The sequence below is a fragment of the Elgaria multicarinata genome, chromosome 5, assembly GCF_023053635.1.
Source record: "Elgaria multicarinata webbii isolate HBS135686 ecotype San Diego chromosome 5, rElgMul1.1.pri, whole genome shotgun sequence".
NCBI classification, from domain to species: domain Eukaryota; kingdom Metazoa; phylum Chordata; class Lepidosauria; order Squamata; family Anguidae; genus Elgaria; species Elgaria multicarinata.
In genome coordinates this window covers 75,734,740-75,758,125 of record NC_086175.1, presented here as the reverse complement: position 1 = coordinate 75,758,125, position 23,386 = coordinate 75,734,740, and the positions used below count along the sequence as shown (strand labels likewise).

Genomic DNA, 23,386 nt, shown 5'->3' with positions numbered 1-23,386 from the left:
TGTGTTCCTTTTTTTTAAAAAAAAATATGGCTTGTTAATGGTATATATATAAAAAATTCTTAAGAACCCTTGGATTTATGCATATGTAAATATAATCAATTAATTAACCAAAGGCATCCATTTAAGGGTGCAATCCTATGCAGGTTTAGACAGAAAAAAGTCCTAAAACTCCCAGCATTCCCCAGCCAGACAGGCTGGCTGGGGAACACTTCAGGCACACTCCAGCTTCAGGATACACATTCTTGACAATTATTAAACTTACTTTCAAATGTATTATTGACATCACTCCTTCATGGAGTGCAGGACAAAACAAAACAATCCCAAACAACATTAATATACAACTTGGCCCTATAGAGCATACGAACACAACACTTGGACTCAAATTTATACCTGAGAATCTCTGTATGCCACCTTGAATTCCATGACAGAAGGAAGGTAGGATATAAATGGAACAATTTAAATAAATAAAAAAATAGTATTAGAACTAGAGATTTCATTTTTGAATCACAAAGATGATTAATCATAAACAATGAGAATATCTTCCAAATTATCAAGAACAAGCCCGTTACCTCTTTTTTGTCTCCTGTTTGTTCTGCAATGAGCTGGTCAAATACAGCACCATATTCTTCATGGATTTTCTGCATTTCATTAATATGGCTAGCAACTTTGTTCATTGTTTTTATGGCCACTAGAAGAAAAGCAAGGCAACAGGAAACAGTTAGGGCAGCAATGCATACTACGTGTTGGAAGTGTTCATCTGTATTCCATTTTTTAAAAACGTGCAGTGTAGTTTTAGAGTATTTAGATAACCACCCTTCTGCTCATGGTGGTTAGTGCAACACCAGTCATCAGGATGCATATTTTGGGCAAGTTAGGAATAGGGACAGGTTGTTTTCTCCTGCATTATCTCCTCATTCTGTTCTTCAATCTACAATATGCTGTGATTATCAACTGAATGTGGAAGTCTGTTGAAGTTGGAGCAGCAATGAGATGGCCTGCATTACAGGCACCATTGTATTTTGGGACAGCAACTGTGCACATTTTTATTTTTAACGAAGAATATCCATTTACACAGCCAAACAATGTGTGTTATGGAATTGCGCATGCCCTATTAACCCACTTTTGTATGATCAAGAAAGCACGCATAACTGAATGTTCTCTGTGTTGAAGCAACTACATGGCACCAAAGGGTGTGGTGATTGATTACAGAACGAAGTATCCTATGATGGTCCTCAACTTGTCAAATAGGATCCCTAAAGAGAGACAGCAAACCTTTGAGATATAGTAAATCTAGCTGAAAGTATATCGACAGGAAAGGCAGTGGAAGAAATTGAATCATAATACTGCTTTATATGTATAGAAAAATGGGGCCCTGCATTTCTAATGTGGGTTGACCAGACTTTTTCTGTATTGTTTGAAGGACATTCAGATATCTGAAACTAGCAAGGAAACACCCAGTAATGGGTGTGGAATTCATTTGGTTTATATTTTAATATGACCTGACCTAACTCTCTCATTCTGAACCAGAACACAATTCTCCTTTAGTTTTCTCACTTCTCTGAACTTTGTGATGCAATTCTCTGATTTAAAAAGAAAGAAAGCAGAAAATGCATACATTTAGGTTAATTGTGTTTAAAGAAGCATATATTAGGGGAAAATACATATATTAAAGACATTTGTGTACAAAAACCAGTACAAATTTGTGTGGTCACAAAAATCCATGCAAATGTTCATACAGACTTTAAAAAAACTGCAAGCTGTTGTAGTTCAAAAATACGAATGTTACAGGAAGTGAAATGCATAGATTCATCCATCCCCAAAACACCTCTTTGTTCCCCACTCCATGGGCTGAATGAAGCTCCAGATGCATGCTTTCGACATATTTTCAGGTATACAAATTCCTTTCAGATGTTATAGATGTGGCCTTGTAAGATGTTAAGTGGCACTATAGAAACACTTGGCAAAAAACCCCCATAAAGATGGCACACAGTAAGTTTTATTTCACATAGAAAAGCAGCTTACCATCAAGGTGATAATGTTCTTCACTTTCTGCATCAGTGAGGGCAAAGAGTTCTTTCAGTAGAAGAGGATACTTCAAAATCCTCTGGATGGGCTTGATGAGGTACGACTCTAATGTTGATGAGTGTTGTCGTCTCGGATTCTGAGCATCCAAGAAAGCCTTAAATACTGTGTCTGTCTTAGCTAAATCATTGAACATAAAAAGCAATGTTCAAGACATGATTTCAACATTTGACTTTTATTATTATTTATCAAATTATTTAGTTGCTCTCTCTTCCTGAAGGTACTCAAGATGGTGTATAATAGGGGTGGACAGAAAATAGATCTCTAGATGTTTGAGACTTCAGCTCCTGGCATCCCTGACTATTGGCCATAATGGCAGGGGCTTCTGGGAGTTGATGTCCAAGCCATCTGGAGACCTATGTTCTGCCCATCCCAGCCATACAGTATACCAATTTACAATAAAACCAACAATGTGAAGGAGATAAACTTTAAGCTGTGGCCATCACACACACGCTTTGTGGAGCGGTGAACTTCATTAGATACCACTCCACAAGAAAAAGGGAAAATGTGACTTCATGAATATGGATACATGAACAACCTCTCTGATGATGGACCTATAATAAAATCAGCTGACATGCACTGGTTTATAGAGAGACAAAGAGAAGGAAGGGAGTAGAAGTATGTACCTGGGCTGTAAGAAAAAAATCCATATAGAAGATACAAACAGTCCCAGTCCAATTCATCTTACTTCCTGTAGCAAGATCACATGCCACCTTGTGCCCTTTCCTGGCTGCAAGGCTCTCATGAGAACTCGGTCATTTCTTGAAAGAGCTTGACTGAACATTTGCAAGAGCTCATCCATGCTCTTGTGAAGTTTGGACACACTTTCACAAGCATTCGACCAATCTCTCACAGGCTCTCACTTGCTGCAGCTGCAGTAAGGGGAAGCACGATGGAAAGGCATGTGGTTATGCCAGAGAGCCCGGCCCCCCACTGCAGCAAATGCCAGCGCAGGAGAGTGGCTGGCATGGCTCTCCAGAGCACCCGCTGGAGGCAAGGGTGGCAACAGTGGGCCCTCCTGGAAGGGGCAAAGGAGGCGTACAATTTGCTGCTGCTCCTATTCCTCTACATGATGCAGGCAGATCACTCTGCGTCATGATAGGGCTGGCCCTGGACACAAGAGCAGAGCCTTGAGGCTCACAGTATTTGAAGATTTCAGTATACAACTTCATACACAACACAGGACAGAGTCATTCACAGCAGCCTTTTTCCCTTCTTATGCCTTGCTCCCTGGGGCAGGGGAGGGCTGTTGCTCAGTGACAGAGCACATGCTTTATATGCAGAAGATCCCCGCTTTAATTCCCAGGCATCTCCAGGTAGGGCTGAGAAAGACCTCTGTCTGAACTCTGGAGAACCACTGCAGATGATGCTGAGCTAGACGGACTGATGGCCAGACAATGTGCCCCATCCATCATGGCAGGTATTTTAATAGACCAGCAAAAGGGAGGCCTTAAGAAACCTCACTTGATGTTCCTTCTTTGGCTTCTCCTAATTGATTTGTACACAAACACCCGACTGGGGTGTAATCCTGATAACCTCCTTCCTTCCTGTACTATACACCACTATTTCCAAACCATCCTCAGGCAAGGTAAGTTACCCAAACATTACACTACAGAATTCGCAATTTTCTTTTCCACCCATGAGCCATTCCTGATAAAGATACATAGATATTATGGATGTGCAAGTTAGGGTGTAAAGGAGCTGTTTTCGCATGTCATAAATATTTCATGGGAAACTTCTATGTGTGTATGAATAATTTTGTAGACAGATATAAAAAAAAATACACCCATGGGGCTTAAGAAGATGGAATTGCCATCCAGTCTAATTTTCAGGGGGAAAGCATCTGCAAATACAAGTTACCAAGTTTTTAAAAGATTAATACTTGAGCAAACAGAGCTCTGAATAATTTGTTACAATCTAACATGCAAGTTTTTTAAAAAGAAAGGCACAGAAATTACACAACCCATCAACTTGATAATAAAGTTTCATACACAGTTTTGAAGTGCCTCAAGAAATCACACAACAAAAGAAAGCTACAAGCGTATTTTTGCACAATAAGCAAAGATATATGTAATAAAAAAGACATTCAGATATTCAAATATATAGAACAGGCGGCACTTAAGAATTTAGAAAAAAGATATATTGGTTCGATTTACATATCATGAACCAGGAAAGCATGCTGGTGCACACTGCCTGGAGAGTTAGATCCCCTGAAAATCCCCAACGGGGAAAACTAGTGTTAAAAATCACCAGTTTGCTCCCAAAATTTAGTGGCAAACCGCCCAGTAGTCCATTTTATTGCTCTGTAGCCACTAAAAGCCATTTTGTTTTGGTTTGTTTTAAAAAATTCATTTCGAGGTGCAGCGGGGACTGCATGCAACCCGAGGGAGTAAAAAATGAGTTACTGCATGCAGAACTAGAGTAAAAAAAGATGTGTTAGTTCCTTCAGCATATAATATTTTCCTAAACTGATTTTTTCAAGTGGATAGTCCTTAGTGATTGAAGCCAGAGACGAACTGCAGGACATACCTACCGATCTCCTTCTCACCATGTCTGTACTATAAATCCTGCCCCCCTCCTGCCACTGCTCTGGAGGAAGAAGTGGCTACTGGAATTCTGGAGTACACAAGGGATAGTTCCAGCCTGATCCGCAACTTTTGTAGGAATCCTGTCCACAGGTCTACTACCTCTCAAATAATCATATAGGAAACAGTAGGGTAGAGGAAGCAACATGTTGCCCTCCAGATGTATTGGACTACAACTCGCATTAGCACTAGCCAGCATGGCCAATGTTCAGGGATTACGGGAATTGTGGTCTAAAATATATGGAGATCGCAAGGTTATCCTAGGTTTTCCTTTCTTGATGTTTGCCATCATAAAACCATTTTACATTCTGCATTACTAACATTCCACAAGGGGTGGACCGTCTGGGCCTTCCATCAAAGTTGTAGCTATTACCCCTTTAAAAGGCGGTTCAGCCTGCAATACATACAGAATCATACAATCATGGAATCTTTCAAGGATCTGAGAAGCCATTTAGCCCTACTTCCTGCTAAATGTAGAAGTCTTGCAGCTACAGTATCCTTGACAGTATCCTATTCAGCCTTTGCTTAAATACCTCCAAGGAAAGGAGAACCCACCACCTCTCCATTTGTCTCCTGCAGCTCCAGCATCAACCAGACTACATATGTTGCAAGGCAGCTTTAAGTCTTAGGAAAAGCTATGATACAATGGAAGAGGCGGGGGATGCTGCGTTTATACAACTCTTACCTTTCACAAGTACTTTTGGAACCTTTGTGTGGCTGGCGCAGAAGGCACTGTATAGCTTGAAACGGTCAGCATAATAAAGGAAGGACCCGCCCAAGGAAAACAACACTTTCTAGGATCAAGAGAATGCAAATCAGAATATTAAATTAGTTTTCTTTTGAAAGACTAGCTGAACTCAGCATTAAAAAAGAAAGAAAAAAAGTACAGAGCAATTCCTTTGTCTCATCTCGCTTTGTCACAGGACTAGAGCTTTAAAGACCATAACTATGAGGAAAGGAAAGAAAGAGACATCATAACTATCAATCCATTTCTGATATTATAAGAAACAATCGTTTAAGATCTCATGATGCATATTAGACTCCACTTTGAACATTTCTATTTCTAAGAAAATTTCTTAGAACATTTCTTTGATTAAGTAAATAAAAGGGCCACTGGAACTTTCCCTCTTTTCCAAAGAACAATTTAATTCACATGAATATTTTTCTACATTTTGCTTCTGAAGATACATGTTTTTCATGACCAGTTAAGAATCTCTTGACCCTGCTCGTACATTTTTCTTCTCTTTGGATGCATTTGGGCCTTTTCACTTCTGGATAAGGAATATAGAATGCCTTCAGAGGGAAAGAAGGTAGTTTGCATGGCAACAGACATCAGCTGCCATATTCAGAGGCTTGCACAAAGAGAGAGATGACTGCAGTTAGACTGGCCTTATTATTTATTCAATGCACAGTCCTACAGGAAACCCACACCTGTGGATCATTTACCAGACAATCCTGTCATCTTACTGAGGTCAGATGAAAGTTTAAAAACTGAGGGAAATAATCTACACTTAAATTGTAAGTATAATGATTTGTAGAACAGGCACACATTGTAACGTTATTTTATTTGTTACAGTTATATCCTGCCTTTCCTCCAAGAAGCCCAAGGCAGCATATGTGATCCTCCTCTTCTCCATTTTATCCTCACAACAACCCTGTGAGGTAGTTTACACTGAGAGTTGCCCAAAGTCACCAAGTGAGCCCCATGGCAGAGGGCAGCCTAGAACCCAGGTCTCCATAGTCCTAGTGAAAAACTCTAATACAATGCCTAAGGCAGGATCTACACTACTGCTTTAAAATGGTTTATAATGGTTTTGACAACTGCTGGGGCCCAGGACACACTCCATATGCAGTTTTCAAACTGTTATCACAGTGTTATATCCTGCTTGGTATAGATCTGGCCTAAGTCATTTTTCAACATTTCTGATAAGGTTTCTTAACCATTATTATTACTACTACTACTACTACTACTACTACTACTACTATTATTATTATTATTATTATTATTATTATTATTATTATTTCGTCCTTCTATTCTGGTAACAGAAATGAGACAGATAACAAGCAAGTAGCTTTCCTATTTGGAAGTATTTCCCCAATAATTTTCTAAGAAGTGATACATTAGGCCTGCCTGAACTGGGGTCTGAGCCAATGTTATTTCTGCTGTTAGCTCTTCCTCAACAAAAATCCAAGTGTGAAATTGGATATACAATATCTTGAACACTTTTACATGTATTGCAATTACCTGTCGTTTAATTATAGCAGCACTGAAGAGCTTTTAGAATTTGATTCATCATCTTAAAAACCTGCTAGGCAAACCAGTTGCAAGAACAAACAGATGTGGTGGTTGTCAAACAGGCGTGAAAAGAGTTGTTCAGATGATGATTCTAGACTGGTAGTACCATTTAAATCAAGGAAAATGAACCTCTTTCGGCCCAAGAGTGGAATTCCATTTTGGAGTTCTTGGGGGCTGTACTCCAGTGGTGGGCGGGGCCAAGCAAAAGGGGCAGGGCCAAAATACCCAACATATTTTAGCCTAAAGCACGTAGTGCCAGTAACTAAGCTTTAGAGCAGGCACTGCAACCTTTTAGATTGGAAATAAAATGGCACAAAAGCCAGGCAGCCACCAAATGAACAGCATATGGGGAAAGGGTGCAGGGATAGGGATAGGAGCTAGGGCCATCTGGGGTATCCCAGAGGGCTGGGTTGGAGCCCCAGGTGGACAGGATTTGGTCCTTTGATTTAAACATTAGAAACATGATCAGAAACCTGTAGTAAGAACTTAAATGGCTTACTTTAAACTGGTCAACTTTTTCAAGCTTTTCCAGATCTGGAACCAACCTCACCCCGTCTTCAAGGGTTTTCAGGAATTCTACTTGAAATGCCACCATTTCCGTCAAATTTCCAAAAAGAACATCAAGCTGGTAAGACAGAACATTCAAAAACTGGGTTGAAAATTGTTCCTCCCACATAAATTATCTGACAAAATATTATCCCTAAATGTTCACTCCTAAATGTCAGCCATCTTATATTATTCCAAAATCTGAAACCCATCAAGCAGCCCATAAAGGTTTGCCCCCAGAAGTCTCTAGTAATGTCAGTCATCAGCTTCTTTCTGCTGGAGAATCCTTTTCAAGATTAAATGGTTAGAATCTAAAGCATCTTTATTATTTCAGTGAACAAACTTTCCTGAACAATATTTTGACAAAAGTATTATACCTCTTCCTGAGTAAGAAAAGTTTCCTTCTGTAGAGGTTTCAGGTATCTCTCCATTAGACAGTTTAAATCCTGGAAGTGAAAGAATACCACTTTAGCTGAATTTCTAGAAACAAGTTTAAAGCATCTTCACAGTGACCTAGTTCACATGCAATGACAGCCCATGGGTTAAATAACCCATGGACTTTGGGGGACAATTGGGAGACAGCGAATGTGCTGCCTCCCATACACCCATCACTTCTGCTTTTACTCAACAAGCTACAATTAGCCTGTTCATAGGTTGTTGAGCATGACAAGTGAACCTGGGGTGCTGGATTTTTTAGGGGCTAAAAAACCCAGCAGTTAACCATATAAGAAACCATGAATTAACCTCTGGATTGATTAGCCCCTAAACAACCCAGCACTCTGGGTTCGCACATCACACTAAACAACTTATGAATGGGGTGGTCATAAGTTGCTGAGTAAAATTAGAAGTTGCTGACATCCTGCAGGCAGCTCTCTTGTGCTTGTGCATGACAGCACATGGGTTGTTTTGAACTCATGGGTTGTTTGTAATGTGCAAACTAACGCATTATTTTCAATTACTAGATATCAGGTATTCACAAAGATATTGCAAACATGCTGTTTTTCGGAACTTCTCTGTGGTATCTGTTGACTATTATATGTAAACAAAATTTTGAGTTAGATTAAGTACTGGCCTAACATGGCAGTCCTTATGTTTATCTGTACTGAAACAACATGAATGTACTTCCAGTGATATGTACAAAGACCACTTCATAGAGCAGGGTACATCATCATTTCTGCTATTGCATCCAGGTCCCAGTTCAATTACACCTGAGGCAATATCCAAGATGTATATAATATGGCCGATACCAAACTCAAAGTATGCTGCGTAACCAATGGTGAATAGGAAAACACTGCTATTCTGAACATGGCTTGAAAGTTCTCAACTGACAGTCTGAAACTTGGAATGCAATGCTTTACCACAGGATAATGTTATACGACAAATTTTGGTTGAATAGAGAAGGTGTTATCATGCAAATACAAACACTAAATCAAAACAAATACCAATGGGGCTATTATTTCATGTCATAGTAAACCTATCTCCATTACCCAAAGCTGAAATACCATAACAAGCAGTTGTTTACCTTCACATATGTGCGTTCTGTTTCAAGGAGTTCACAAATAACCTTGCGCAGTTTATCAGCATCGGTTAGCTGTCTTGTAGTGGCTTGCTGAGGCCCAATAAATTCCTGAGGGCTCACAGCAGAATCAGATGGATTCATCTCATGAAGACTGCGACAAAAAGCAGCAACCTGTTCTGTACTCTTTAAAATAAAAACAACAACATATAACAGATTATTATTTCTTGAACAAATACTGTCATCATTGTAGCCCCTTCATACCATCCAAATTAAACTATAATCGGTGCTTTCCCTGTTAAAAGAAATTCAAATTAGTGTGATCTTCTAAAGTGTGATATATTACAACACCAGAAGAATGCAAATGGATCACACAAATGAGAAATGATTGTTTTCTAAACAAACTATGCAATACAGTGCGTAAATTACACTCAAAGTCCAATCCTGAGAGTTGCTTAGTATGGGGTTTATCAACTGCTGCATCAGCATAACTTCACAAACTTCACATGAGGTTATACCTACAGTGCAGAAATGTTATTCAGTCACAGTAAGAGAGCTGGCTCAAATGTCTAGGCTAGTGATACCAATTACTCTTAGGAATTTGCTACAATTGCAAGACACAAGATTGTTCCCAGGAGGTAGAGAAGACTTGTGACATTTTCCCCCTTTTAAAGAGATAGGCTTTTACTAGTTGCCACACATCTATCTCATTTGCCATTTTGGTGTTGTTTAAACACCAGAGGGGAAAGACTGTGGCCACTGCTAATGCACTTCACAACACAGAAGTTGTTTGGAAGTGTGCCTGAGCAGACGCTAGGTGATCAGCAATTGCTTCCTCTCTGGTTCCAGCAGTTTTGGTCTTTTAATATCTCTGCTTTTGACTGCACTGATGTAACTGCTAAATAAGAGAACCTGGACTAGCAAACTTGCTTTCACAAAAACCTGAATTCTGCAAGATGCAGCAATAGCCACCAATTTGAATGGCTTTAAAAGCGGGGTGGATAAATTCCTGGAGGAGAAGGCTATCAATGGCTACTAGTCCTAATGGCTAAGTGCAACCTCCAGTATCAGAGGCAGTAAGCCTGCATATGCTAGTTGTTGGTGAACATGGGTGGGGGGGGATCTATTGCACCATGTCCTGCTTGTGATTCTCTGGATGACAGCTGATTAGCCACTGTGTGAAAAGAGTGATGGACTAGATGGACCCTTGGTCTGATCCAGCATGGCTCTTCTTATGGTCTTATGCAGACATTTTTAAACTATTGGGCCTGTTCAGATGACAGCAAGCTCTGTGGTTAGTGAAACTGTGGTTCTCTGGGGTTAGCACTTACCACAAGCCGTGTTGTCACACACAACACTGTAAGCCACAGTTATAGCCACTAACCCTGCTGTAGACAGTACAACTGTGGTTAGTGAGTGAGCAGGTTTTAGCGCAAGACACCTTAAACCCTGCTGCTTAACCAAAAGCCTTAACCAGTAGGGTTTAAGGTGTCTTCTGAACAGGCCCAATATCTGAATGGGGATGAAAAGCAACACACAGGGGATGTTCAAACAATTGTAGTGCCCCCTCATTGTTTACATAATTACCCAAGGTGCAGGGGGTAATTGGCATGTCATCTGAACCCAATGGAGGGGTTGGTTTCGTACCTATCCTACAACCCATACTGCAATTTGTGGGTTGTAAGCTGCATATGAAGCCACCCACACCACACTGCACACAGGTCTGGATGACACACCAACCCACGCTACAGCACAGGCAATTATGTAAATGATGTGATGGTTCAGCACATGCGAGGGTGGGTTAGGGAGAAGCCACAATGGCTTTTTTCCACCACAATTGTTCAAACCTAGACACACTTTCCTACTAGTGCTCAATGTCACTTAAACTGCAAGTGAAAACAACATTTTTACAACTTTGTGCAAACACTTGGTAAAATAGGTATCATCCAAGTAAAATGTAAAGATGATTTTTTAAATGTTCTGAACTCAATCTCTTTTCTGCCACAACGATTATGGTCTATATGGATGTAAGACTATGTAGAACTCCTACCGTAAGGCTTTTGGCAGGGATAGGGATGCATACATGTTTTCATAATATGTTTATCTTAGGAGGCATTCCGACTATTTAAAATTCTGTTAAAATCATTGGTGATAAAATTGTTGTAATTTAGATTATAGTCTATCACACACAAAAAGGAGAAACAAACCAACTGTACTATGTATTTTTTACATTGAAAAAAGTTTCAGGTGGGATGGCAAACAACACCCATGTAAATATGGAGGCCTCTCAAAAGCTTTATAATCCATCAAGGTTTATGAGGACTTGCCAATTGTGTAAATTAGCACTGCCACATGGGACCAGTACACACAATTACCATAGCTTGCTCAACTGTGATTATTAAGGAAAGGACCACCATGATTGCAATTTGCACAATGGTCCCACGTAAAGTTCCCACATAGGGGAAACATTCTACCCACAAAAATAAACACACAAATATGGATCTGAAAGAGGTCTACAATCACAGATATGTTTATGCATATACCCTGAAAAATACCACTTCATCATTTTCAACATGTTTACACTACCTTTTCTATCTCTAGGAAAACTATTATTACATTCAGAAACTGTTAACACATTTCACGATTTCCAAAATACATTTGCAAAACTTTATATGGAAGCATGAGTGTCACAAGCAAGTGTCTACTTCACTCGGGTCCTCCTTAATCATACATAATATTGATTATCTGATAGCAAAATAACTTAGCACATTTTTAATTTTTTTTATTTATTACATTTCTATACCGCCCAATAGCCGAAGCTCTCTGGGCGGTTCACAAACATTAAAATCATAGTAAGACAACCAACAGTTAAAAGCACAAATACACAATACAATATAAAAAGCACATGCATGTTTTCTTGAAAAATACATCTATTAAAGAACAGCATTCATTAACTTAAAGAGAAGTAATAACTGTTTGAGATGGTACTATTCACATTTCCATTCACCTTGGTGGCCATAGTCAGCATTTTTATTAAGGCTGATTTGGGGTAATAGTTTGCAGAACTGGGTGCACCAGTGGACTAATAAAAGCCACATCAGAAATGGCTCTTCTGTTTTTCTAATGATGCAATAAAAATGTGCTCTCCAAAATGACTCTACCTCATCCGACTGTAAAAGAGCTGAATGAAAAATCTCACTAATTATTTAATGTTCTTTCAGCTGGATAAACATACTCCAGCCAAGTCTTACTCTTTGTATAATACCCTTGTGACCCAGAATATTACATATTTAAAACAAGCACTCAAAAGCACTCCATTTTCTTTGAAAGCATCAGGCAATTATTGCTTTCAAGTGCAATATAACATTCCCTCATTATTTGCGCTATATAGTAGATCTCACCAAATGAAGCATATGTCGAAGAGAATCAGAAGCTCTCTCAGTGCCTTCGTTTCTGGATTTATGTTTAACTCCACGAAGAACTGACATGATCAAAATGATGTTACCCTGATAATTCCATTATTCGCCATTTTCAGCAAACAAAAACAAAAAACAGAAATCCAGATTTCTTGACCTACTTAAAAGTACTAAAAAAAATCTTCTCATTCTAAGTCATAGTATTCCAGGCTGCCAGACACTTCCTGCATGCAAACGAAAAAGGACAGCTATCGTATTTCTCTGGTATTCCCCTTCAGACCTCACATGCTCAACAGAGACAATAATAATGAAATTCTTAGATTTAAGCTGCAGAGTCAGTTCTTAATTCTTCTTTTCAAGGCGCTTTTGAAAAAGAACCCAAGCAAGGACAGCTTAAACTTGAAAGGAAGAGGCAAAATCCCTGGTGGAGAATGAATGTCTACTGCCTTTGCCTTGGGAGAGCTGATTGGCTACAACCTGTGCTGCATGAGAATATTAAAATGTGAAGAAATAAAGCAGCTTACCAATTAGAAACCTTTGAAAGCCAATTGCTTTCGAGAACACTGGCTAAGACACCATTCCTTTTAAAACATTATACCTGAATGTGGTGAGACACTGCAAGGTCATGCATCTTAAAATGTTTTGACTACGGCTAAAAATAAGGAAAACAGATGTTCAAAATACTTTAATCAATGAAATGTTTGTACAAAAATCATTACTCTGTGCTACCACCAAAAGCTGATTAGCTTCAATTTCAAGAAATAGGTGCCTTAATTTAGACAAAAGGAAACAAATGTCCAATAGCACTTCTGCTCAGAATCCTACCCACCCCTCACAAAAAAGGATATCTGTTATCAACATACTTCTTACCTGCTCCTCATTGTACCTATCACCACGGGGGCAGGCAAAACAGGGCAAAGGATGCGTTTTGCAAAACATTGCTAACACTCCCCCTCCATTCATTGTTGATAACTTAGGGGTGCAAAATGGGGCAAAACTGCTTGCTCATTCAGGGTGTGGGCCATGCTTCCTGTCATCACTCTGGTTTAGTTTTCTGATATCATCATGTAATGAAATCTGACTGAACAGGCTTCTTGATAATCTCATGTAGCCAATCTGATTGGGCCAAGAGATGAAAGAGGTCACAAAGCCAAATCAGAGTGTACAAAAAGCTTCCTGCCCTTACTCCAATTTGGCTTCATTACGCCATGTGTTCAAGCAAAGGTTAGGAGAAGCCAGACCCTCCCTCTCAACACAGGGAGGAGTGTGTTGGGAGTGAAGCTTCCATGTCCCTCCCCACTTCTAGCCTTCACATGAGCCAGGTGAACATCTGCATGGGGATTATGTGATCCCTGATTGGTTCACATTGCCTTAGGAAAAAGTCTTTGTCTCTTTTTTTTAATGGTGCTGAATTTGCATATTGGGAGAGAAACAACTGAGAAAAGAAAGCATGAGAAAGGTATACAAGGAAGGATTTATGAAACTTTTCATCCTCCTGAAACCTTCCTTTCACCTCTCAACCTAATTATTTTTGTCAACCTGCGTGTGTGTGCACACGCATGTGTGTAGACAGAGCCTCTCTCTCTCAAACAATAATGGGCTATTTACCAAATATATAAAAAATAAATGAATAAAATTAGCATACCAGTATAATGGTTCTTCCCACCCCTACTCCCCCAGGGTCCTTGCCAGTGAAGGCCAGGCCACTCAAGAGTCAGATGTGAAAGATGGATTTTGCACCCCAGCAGCACAATATCGCGTCCTCATGCAAACGGTGGCCGGCAGGGCTGGGTGCAAACAGACTGTTCCCATTGGATACTACCTACAGTATTTATATATTGTTACCCAGCCTTTACTCCCCACAAAATGATTTCTAAAAACTATGTAATAAGAAAATGTTTATCAAAAGACTAGAGACATAAAATGTTTGGAAATGATGAAGATAAGGGGTACTACCCAACAGGGGAAGTGTGCACGCAGCCAGCCCTGCCCAGTCTGCACACATCCAAGCCCTGTTGGATAAACCCTCTCTAGATAAAAGAAACTCAGTAGCCCAATTTCTATGGCATAAGGATTGACACTACCGCAAGAGCCAACCTTTCAAAAAATATTAATAATATGTTCATTAACAGGAAATATTAGAAAAGTGAATAAAATGTCTCTCTTCAAATAATAGATTGAGATTGCTCAAAGATTCTGAATTAAATATGGTTGCTTACCCTGTGCCTGCTTACCCTACCCTGTACCTGTTTGCATTCTCTTCCCCTCATTGTTTTACTACGATTTTATTAGATTGTAAGCCTATGCGGCAGGGTCTTGCTATTTACTGTTTTACTCTGTACAGCACCATGTACACTGATGGTGCTATATAAATAATAATAATAATAATAATAATAATAATAATAATAATAATAATAATACCATTCCTAAACTGAGTCTTTCCCAAGTAAATACACAATAGCTTTCCCTTCAGATTAGATGAGATTTCCCTAATCTCTGCCCCACAAAGAGGGACATGCTTAGGAATGTCTCTAATCTTCCTTACAAACAGGAATAGATGCTATATACCAGACTTCCTCTGTCTCCAGCTCTTCCTGCTTCCTCTGGCTTCTAGGATGATTCAGATGTTTCAGGAACTATTTGCTGAAGAACCTAATATATATCTTGGTTTGCTCCTAAAATTATCATCTTTGGAGTAAGTACAGTTTATTCAGACAATAATCACAAAATTATTGAGTTGTGTGTTTTTTAAAGACAATTTCACGAGGAAACCAAGTTATACATAATATACCTTTGGGAACATAAAGGCTGCTTTGTGTTCCAAAAGCACCCCTTCCCCAACCTAGTGCCCTCCAGATGTTTTGGAATACAATGCTCAGCATACCAGCATTCAGATGATGAGAGCTTAAGTCCAAAATATATGGAGGGTATCAGGTTTGGGAAAGCAGTCCTATAGCAATGAAGTGACTTTAGAACTGTAAAGAGTGCTAAAAAAATAAGAATTGATTATTTTTCCATTACCCCAAAAAATTTCCTTTTTTTTTCTTTTCTTTTTGAGAAAAAAAGGAAAAACAAAACATTTTTTCCCATGGCTTCAAAATTTCCAGAAATTTTACATCTCTAGATGAATGCTACTGCCATTATAATCCATCAAAGTTAGGCAAATTGCTCTATTGTGGCACCCCGACTGTGGAATGCCCTCCCCTTGGAGGCCCGACTGGCACCAACACTGATTTCATTTCGAAGCCAAGTAAAAACATGACTTTTTAAGAAAGCCTTTAATGGTGAAATTCACTAAGATAGCACATTGTTTTAACTGTTTTAATTATTTTTACTGCTTTTAAATTATATATTGTTTTAACTTGGTTCATGGTTTAATTTGTTTTAGCTGTGTATATTTATTGTTTTATACTGTATGCTTTTATCTGTACGCTGCCCTGAGATCCTAATGATATAGGGCGAGATACAAAAGTTTTTAATAAATAAATAAAAAAAATAAATTGGGCTTTACAAATGAAAATATGAGATTTCATATAATGAACAGGACACTAATTTGGAAAATAGATCCATGGCAGACTTGTAATATCTACTGGCCCAGTTGCCTGTTGTGAGTGAGAATCCTCCTAGGTGTCTTGGCAGGGATTCTTTTTTCTCCCCCCCCCCTTTTTATGTTTACCCCAAAAAAAGACTAACACAGCCATGAGCAAAATAAACAGACTAGTAAACAGTTTTGACGGGCCTGTAAATTGGATGCAGGGTGGGAGGACTTATGTGCAAGGCTGCTCTGTGAAGACTAATGATGCAACCTATATAATATAGTTTGCAGACAGAAGTCTTACTTTAGACGAACACAGTACACATAGTGGTATAACAGCAAGATACTGTTGTTGGAATTGTTAAACTGGGATACAATCCAATAGAGACATAATGCTATCAGGAATAAAGTGGAACACTCACTTTTCAAGCACGGCTTCTACTAAAGATAAAAACCAAATTATCTCTTATGCCCTTTCAGTTGTTTCAGAGTCTTAAATTGCACAAAAATGCCACTCTGGAACACTGCTGAGTGGTATCATCTTATACTGTACTATATAGGAACTATTCACGTTGAAACGTAAGTATAGTCTTAAATAAATTCTCTGAAATTACACATGTCCTTAAGATGGGTTTAGCAAAAAGCCAGAATGAATTTAAAAATATGTTTCCATTTAAATCAAAAACCGAAAACATGCATTTCAGCATATTAACAGCACATGAAATAAATGATTTTTATTAATATCAATGAATGGTTCTGCTTCAATGAAATCCCGCATTATTTTTTCATCCCTTATTATATCCTTCTGCTTGAGATTAAAAGTGTTACAAAGGTTAGAGCAGGTAAGGACTCAGCTAGTTAAAGCAAGTTGGTCATAAATGATGTATGCTTTGCTTCAAATAGTTGAGTTGTTAATTCATTAAGCCAGTGCAATCTCTTTTTTATAATTTGCATATTTAGTTTAAAACAAACACCTTTATATTAGACAAAGAAGATGAAAAGAAGATGAAAAGCACAATTTTACCAGGATATAGCCCACTGTAATCTCTGCAAAATGTAAGAATCCAGATAAAGAACAAGCACCAATTAGTAATTTAGGAATATATTTCAGTTGAAAATGAGTCTCTTTTAAAAGTAAGGCATATCTTTCCAACCTCATACTAATCCTGCACAGTTCGTACCAAGTTTTAAAGTCTACATGCATCCAAAAATGTTAGCACTTCCTTCTTCCCTTTTAAACAAAAAATACACAGCATCACTTACTATAATTGGTTCTGCAGGAAACCAGAGTACAAACTTCAGCAGCCTTCTGCATGACATACGAGCTCCGCCTCTGAGCTTTACTAGCTGGTGCAAGTTTTGCAGCTGCTTCAAGCTTGGGAATACCTTCCGCTAGCTGATTTCCACTGTCTAGTAGTAGCTATCACAGGAAGAGCTACAGGCTTATATGACAAAGGAAATCAGAGGCCAGGCAGTTTTTCCTTCCTTTCCACTATGATACCTAACAGCTTAATATGTGGATCAGTTCATGAGTCACAGCCGCCTCCCACAAGATGAATTTCTTACAAGGATATGATTTTCATATAGGATATTCCATATATCCTACATGTACACTATTTTGCCATGCGTACACAGTACACCATCACCACCAAGGGACACTTCCTGCTTCAAGTTAATAAACGTTAATGTGCTTGTCACATCTGACAGCACACATTTATGATACAAGGCACGTCCTTCAAAAAGGTGATATTCATGCAAGAACTCAATATTATATAAAGCTGCCCTCAGAAAAAGTTGTAGCTAATAAAACAAATGCAAAACAGGCTCACAGAAGAGACTCAAGTTCAGATTTACTTACCTTTAATCATCTGCTTGTGATTAGCAGAAGAATTCTGTAGAATCTAGATTACAAACTTTCAGTATGAATATAGATTCCATGAGACAGCAACTCTCAAATGACATTCAGGATTTATTTATGCATCTTCTGAAGTTCTCACCCTTTTGAAGTCACATTATATTTTCTATACATACAGCTTCAAAGAAATCTTGTTTCCACTGATAGTAAACTGCACAGAAATAAACTGGCAAGCTAATATGGGCAGCAGTTAGTAATCAATTTGTTCAACCAATTTAGTGTAATTGTTGAGTTCCACTTCAATCGAAGTTAGATTGTCTGGAATAACATTCCATTTAAAATGACACCATGAAAAGTGTACTACAAGTTAAAAATATACAATTCTGTATTTCATAGACTAAGAATTAACAGTGTGTGCATGCACATAGGCATATAAGAAAGAGAGGGGGAAAGAAAATGTGTCATGTCTGGTGTGACATTGAAACCTGTTCACACATGATGAGAAAGGGAAGCATGAACTTTAGTATTTAAGATTCAAGAAAATTACTATATTACAACCTACACACCCATGATCAGCAAACAGGGAGCATTTGGTTTCAGCAGCTGGTAATGGGCTGTAATCAAGGCTGTAATCATTTTTATTCTATATCATTTATAAACACCTTAAAAAAGCAAGAAAACCAACGTTCTCCTGGAAAAGGTGCTCTAATTACACACAGCTGTGAAGTCAACAGGCCATCTTTGAGTCTCCAGTGATCCCACTGTTTACAATGTGAAAATGAAAGTTTCGCACCTTGCCTGTTTTATCACCATCTTCGGAGGACTCCAAAATGTGTACTTCTGCCTCTTCTGGCGTTGACTCAGTACAGCTGTCTTGATCACTGCTGAGCAAGGGTCCTGCCAAAATGACAAACAAGTGTGAAAGAATGCGCTGAGTAACATTTAAGAGCAAATACAACACAGCAAACCCTGACATATCCCAAGCAATTATAATCACCATCTCTGTCCTCAGACCCATAATTGTAACACTCTTCACTTAGAATGAAACTGCAACCAATGCAGGCTTTTACTGATCTGCAGTACCACACACATCAGTGTAGGATCAGATAAAAATATGGCATAGTAAATTGCTTCTAAAGTTTGGTATAATCCCTTTGCATTAGACAGAAATGCAAATGCACAATTTTATGTCAGCTTTAAGGAGGATAGATTGTTCGAGATTTATGCAAAGTAAAACTATTTTATGGACACAGAGGGTCTGAATCAAAAGAGCTGTAGTTAATGGAAATAAAGTATTTATAGTGGAACCAATGCTGAAATTATGTCTATACTGGGTTAAATCCAATATAACGCAAGCAGACTTCTGTTCACACAACAGGAGTCCCTTTTGCTCTCCTCCTGCTGTAGCCCCCTTGGAGTCCCCACCCAGATCTGCTCCGATGGGCACACCAATCCTCTGGAGCAGGTTGGGTGGGTGGGCTGCAGGAGGGTGGTGGAGGGGAAGGGAAATCCATTCCACTAGCCGTTTCCCTTCCACTGGCTGATAGACAGTGGGGCAGTTCAGAAGATACCTTAAACCATGGCTTTAACCATAGGCTGTGTTCAGAAGACACGGCCTGGCTTTTTGCTTTATTCACTGTAGTTAAAGCCATGGTTTAAGGTGTCTTCTGAACACAACCTGGTTTTCTGGCTTAACCGCCATGGTTAAAGCTACGGTTTAAGGTATCTTCTGAATGGGGCCACCGTTGGATACAACCCAGTATTCGCTCTTTGTACCTCTGCTGTGCACAACCAATGCTAAAACACTTCATGGACAAAAAACCCTGATATTCAGGCAGATCTACACCTTGGGTCAAATCATTATGATCCCATCATGGAAACACTATATCCCTCTTGCTCATTTATACCTCATAGGACACACAATGACATTTGTTGCAGTATTTTGGGTAATGTGGAATAAAAAGCAGGAAATAACACTATGAAAGTTGAATATGGAATGCATAATGTGCCCCACAGAGCAGAAAAAGAGTGCCATGTGTGCATTAGTAGAACACTGAACTTACTGCGATGAATAGATAGCCAGAGAGATGTAAGGTTAGGACTGCTATATTGGTTGATTTATTTCAATAGATATTTAATGAAGAGATTTCTGACATATGAGGGAGGGGTGGCCATAGCTCAGTGGTAGAGCACCTGCTTTGCATACAGAAGGCCCCAGATTTGATCCCTGGCATCTCCAGGTAGGCTAAGAAAGATTCCTGCCTGATACCCTGGAGAGCTGCTGCCAGTTAGTGTTGACAATAGCAGAGTAGATGGACCAGTAGCAGGGTGGATAAAAATCAATGATTTTTAAAAAATAAATTTTAAAAATCGGATTTTTTTAAATTTCAATTGGACTTTTTTTATTTCAATTGGATTTTTTTAAATAAAATGCTTTTTGAGGAAAAATCAAGATAGTTTTCTATTTAAGATACATTATAGTCCAAAGGTTATTCATCATGAATAAGGATTCGTTTTTAATTATTTAGCATGAGGCTGTTTAAATTTTTTGGTAAATTAATTCCATTAATCCATTCACAATGCCATGCTCTTCCAGAGGTTTCTGTAAGATTATTTTTCTCCTTCCAATAAAGTACAGCAGAAAAGTTGTCCAAATATGAATGATTAACCTATTAAACTGGACATAGTTCACCTCACAATAATTTCATAATTATCTATCTATGATGTGTTTCTAATAGTATAACCAAATCAGTATTTTTTTTAATATAACTGTAAAACTAATCTGAAAAGTTGCTATTCTAAAAATGAAACCATCTGGTTGTAAATGTTAAGATTATACCAGGAAGAATGAGTCTTTGGTAACACTGAGTTGTGTAAAATATAGCGAAGAAGAGTGCACTTTTGGGAGGAGGGGGAAATCACATGATTAAATCTAGTCTTTCCGAGTAGTGATTTAAATTGTGATTTAAATCAAATTGATTTAAATTGAATCCACCCTGACCAATAGCTTGACTCAGTATAAGGCATCTTCCTACATTCTCATATTATCATACATAAGAGAATGTACATCTAAAAAGCACATTTTCCATCACACTTGGAGCCCACTATAAACATGGAACACATCTACTAACCCAGTGGGAAAAATCACACTGTGCAGCTTCACTTAGCAGGTCAGAAAAGTCTGCAAAACATTTCAGTAAGCTAATAAACCTCAGTCTAGTCATATTAAATATTCCACAGCCATGCCAGGTACCCTGGGATCAATAAGAGCAGGCTCACAACTGTCACCATAATTTTGCACGTGTGGTGCCTGCCGTATGTACGAGGCAAGGATTTGAAAAGTGTTCTTACATTGTCAAAAGCAGTTTAGTTTTGCAGTAATGTCCTACACTGTTTTCAGAATTCTGTTAGATCTCAAAATATTGATAAAAACATAGTATGTTGCATCAACAAAGAAACAAGTGCGTATTCTGAAAACAAAACAAATTGATGCCACTGTTTTTAGCTAAAGAGAACCAAAGTCAGCAAGAACAATGGAATATTTTAAGTTTTTCATTACATATTATTAAAATCAAACAGATATCCCAAATAATATATCTAGGGCAGTATCTAGTGCTGGCAATTCACCAGCTCTAAACATGTTGTGCTAGTGATAATGGCCACTAGCACACTGGGAAAGTAGTGCTTGCTAGCGCATCCCAAGAAACTACCTAAAACTACCGCTTCCACAATGGGACAAGTCAACAGAGCTACCTTCCACTGACTTGTCCGATTCAAAAAGTAGTAGTTTGGGGGAATTTTCAGTTGCACTACCAAGCACAACTTTCCCAGTATGCTAGCGGTCCTACCCCAGCCAATAACCCAATCTGGTTATACTTAAATTAGCCCCCTTAAAAACATCTAGGATCTAGGGAGGGAAACTTCACTGTCCCTGGTCTCTTAAAAGTCAACGTTAACATTTAAGAATCTGGCATATTTAAAATCAATCTAGATTTCAAAGTGCTTTAAACAGCCATAGATGTGTTTGAAATAACAAGAAGATCATCACATATCCTACCTGGTTTCAGCAATTTCAGTTTGTCTACTACAAACCAACAGCCCCTCAAAACCATGTGAAAATGCATCCTCTCACCCTATGGTAGTGAACCTAATCGTTTTTCAGCTATCTGGGCATTCTTTCCTGTTATATGGAAAATGTGCTATAATCTGCTTCCTGCAGACTCCAGCCCCATACAGAGAGCAATTGGTCTTTTGGGCTGAACAGCCACTAGTGCCTTGGGTTACCAGATATATAGGCTGCTTTTTATTGTTTTTATCTGCTGGCCAAGTACATATACTGTGTATATGTGTGTGTGCGTGCACATATGTGTGTACACATGCATGGAAACACACACATCCATCTACTTAATTATGCCATATATATTCTACAACTGCTTTCTAAATATAGTGCAGCGCCTGCCCCATTTATGTCACATTAATTATATTCTTTACGGTTCATCTTTATTTTCCCGTTTCATTGCACTCTGGAAAAGATGCAGTGTAATAATTTATTTCCAAGGAGATTTCAGACCCTGAACTTAACTGCTTGGCCATGACAATAATAATAAATTGTCTTTGCATTACATTAAAGGAGTGAATCATTGGGTAACATACAAGCAAATCAGGACGGCAAAGAAGTACACGTCTCCAGAGTTTCTCTTCCTTTTATAAAAATGTTTTCTGTGATAGTATGAACTGGATCATTTTTTTTTATCTAGAAGAAGAACTAAGAAAAAAAGCCAAACCTACTACATAGAAAAGATGTTGGAGGAAGGGGAAATAACAGGAGAATCATATTGAAGGCTCTTAAATGGCATTTGTATTTTACTCAGCAATCCGAGCACTTTTTCTTCACTAGTGCATGTACAATGCTTTTCTCCTAATTAGCACTGAAGGAGGTACATCACTTCACCTAATTTAGTGCCGTTTCAGTGAATATTTGTTTGAGAAAACACGGCCAACATATATAGCAGAAATCACTTTCCTCACCACAGAAATGCAGCACTATTTAAGGTAAATGTTGGCAACTATTTTGACCCCATAAGGCTGGGGTGGAATGGGTGTGTGTGTGTGTGTGTGTGTGTGTGTGTGTGTGTGTCATACAACAGTTCAAGTTTGGGAGTGAATAACTTCCATCCCCTCCCACAAAGCAACCAACAGAAACTGCCGAGAGGATTTAGATATGCAAAATGAATTACTTGAGCTGGTGTTTGGCTGGGATGATGGGAAAACAGAAACCTTACAGCAATCAGTGAGGAGCTTTTGACAGTTCAGTAGCTTACAAATAAATAAATAAATAAAATATCACTGAATATGGCCAAAACAATGTGATCGCTATTTTACTTCATGGAAAATGTGATTTTGAACTCTGTTGGTTACGTAATGGGTGCTATTCACTTTGGAATCCTTGAAGATAAAAGGTAATATTTGAAAATGCAAATTCGTTTTATTAAACGTTTTTCTTTGCCACATTCCTGAAACCTTCCTCTGTTGTACAAATGGGGACAGGATTGGCT

At 38.6% G+C, this 23,386-nt stretch overlaps 1 protein-coding gene across 7 annotated transcripts in view; it reads right to left on the bottom strand.

The window, feature by feature from the left end:
- Positions 1 to 23,386, bottom strand: part of TIAM1 (TIAM Rac1 associated GEF 1) — a 246,848-nt gene that overhangs the window by 25,925 nt on the left and 197,537 nt on the right. For 6 of the 7 annotated variants that reach the window (XM_063126710.1, XM_063126705.1, XM_063126704.1 and 3 more), the window contains 7 exons: positions 18,625 to 18,728; positions 9,032 to 9,211; positions 7,887 to 7,955; positions 7,463 to 7,588; positions 5,353 to 5,461; positions 2,023 to 2,202; positions 570 to 688 (listed from right to left, as the gene is read on the bottom strand). In XM_063126710.1, the coding sequence (XP_062982780.1) occupies positions 570 to 688; positions 2,023 to 2,202; positions 5,353 to 5,461; positions 7,463 to 7,588; positions 7,887 to 7,955; positions 9,032 to 9,211; positions 18,625 to 18,728 (887 nt within the window). Of the gene's footprint in view, positions 1 to 569; positions 689 to 2,022; positions 2,203 to 5,352; positions 5,462 to 7,462; positions 7,589 to 7,886; positions 7,956 to 9,031; positions 9,212 to 12,426; positions 12,561 to 18,624; positions 18,729 to 23,386 lie in introns of those variants that run through there. The other variant, XM_063126711.1, reaches the window with a different exon arrangement.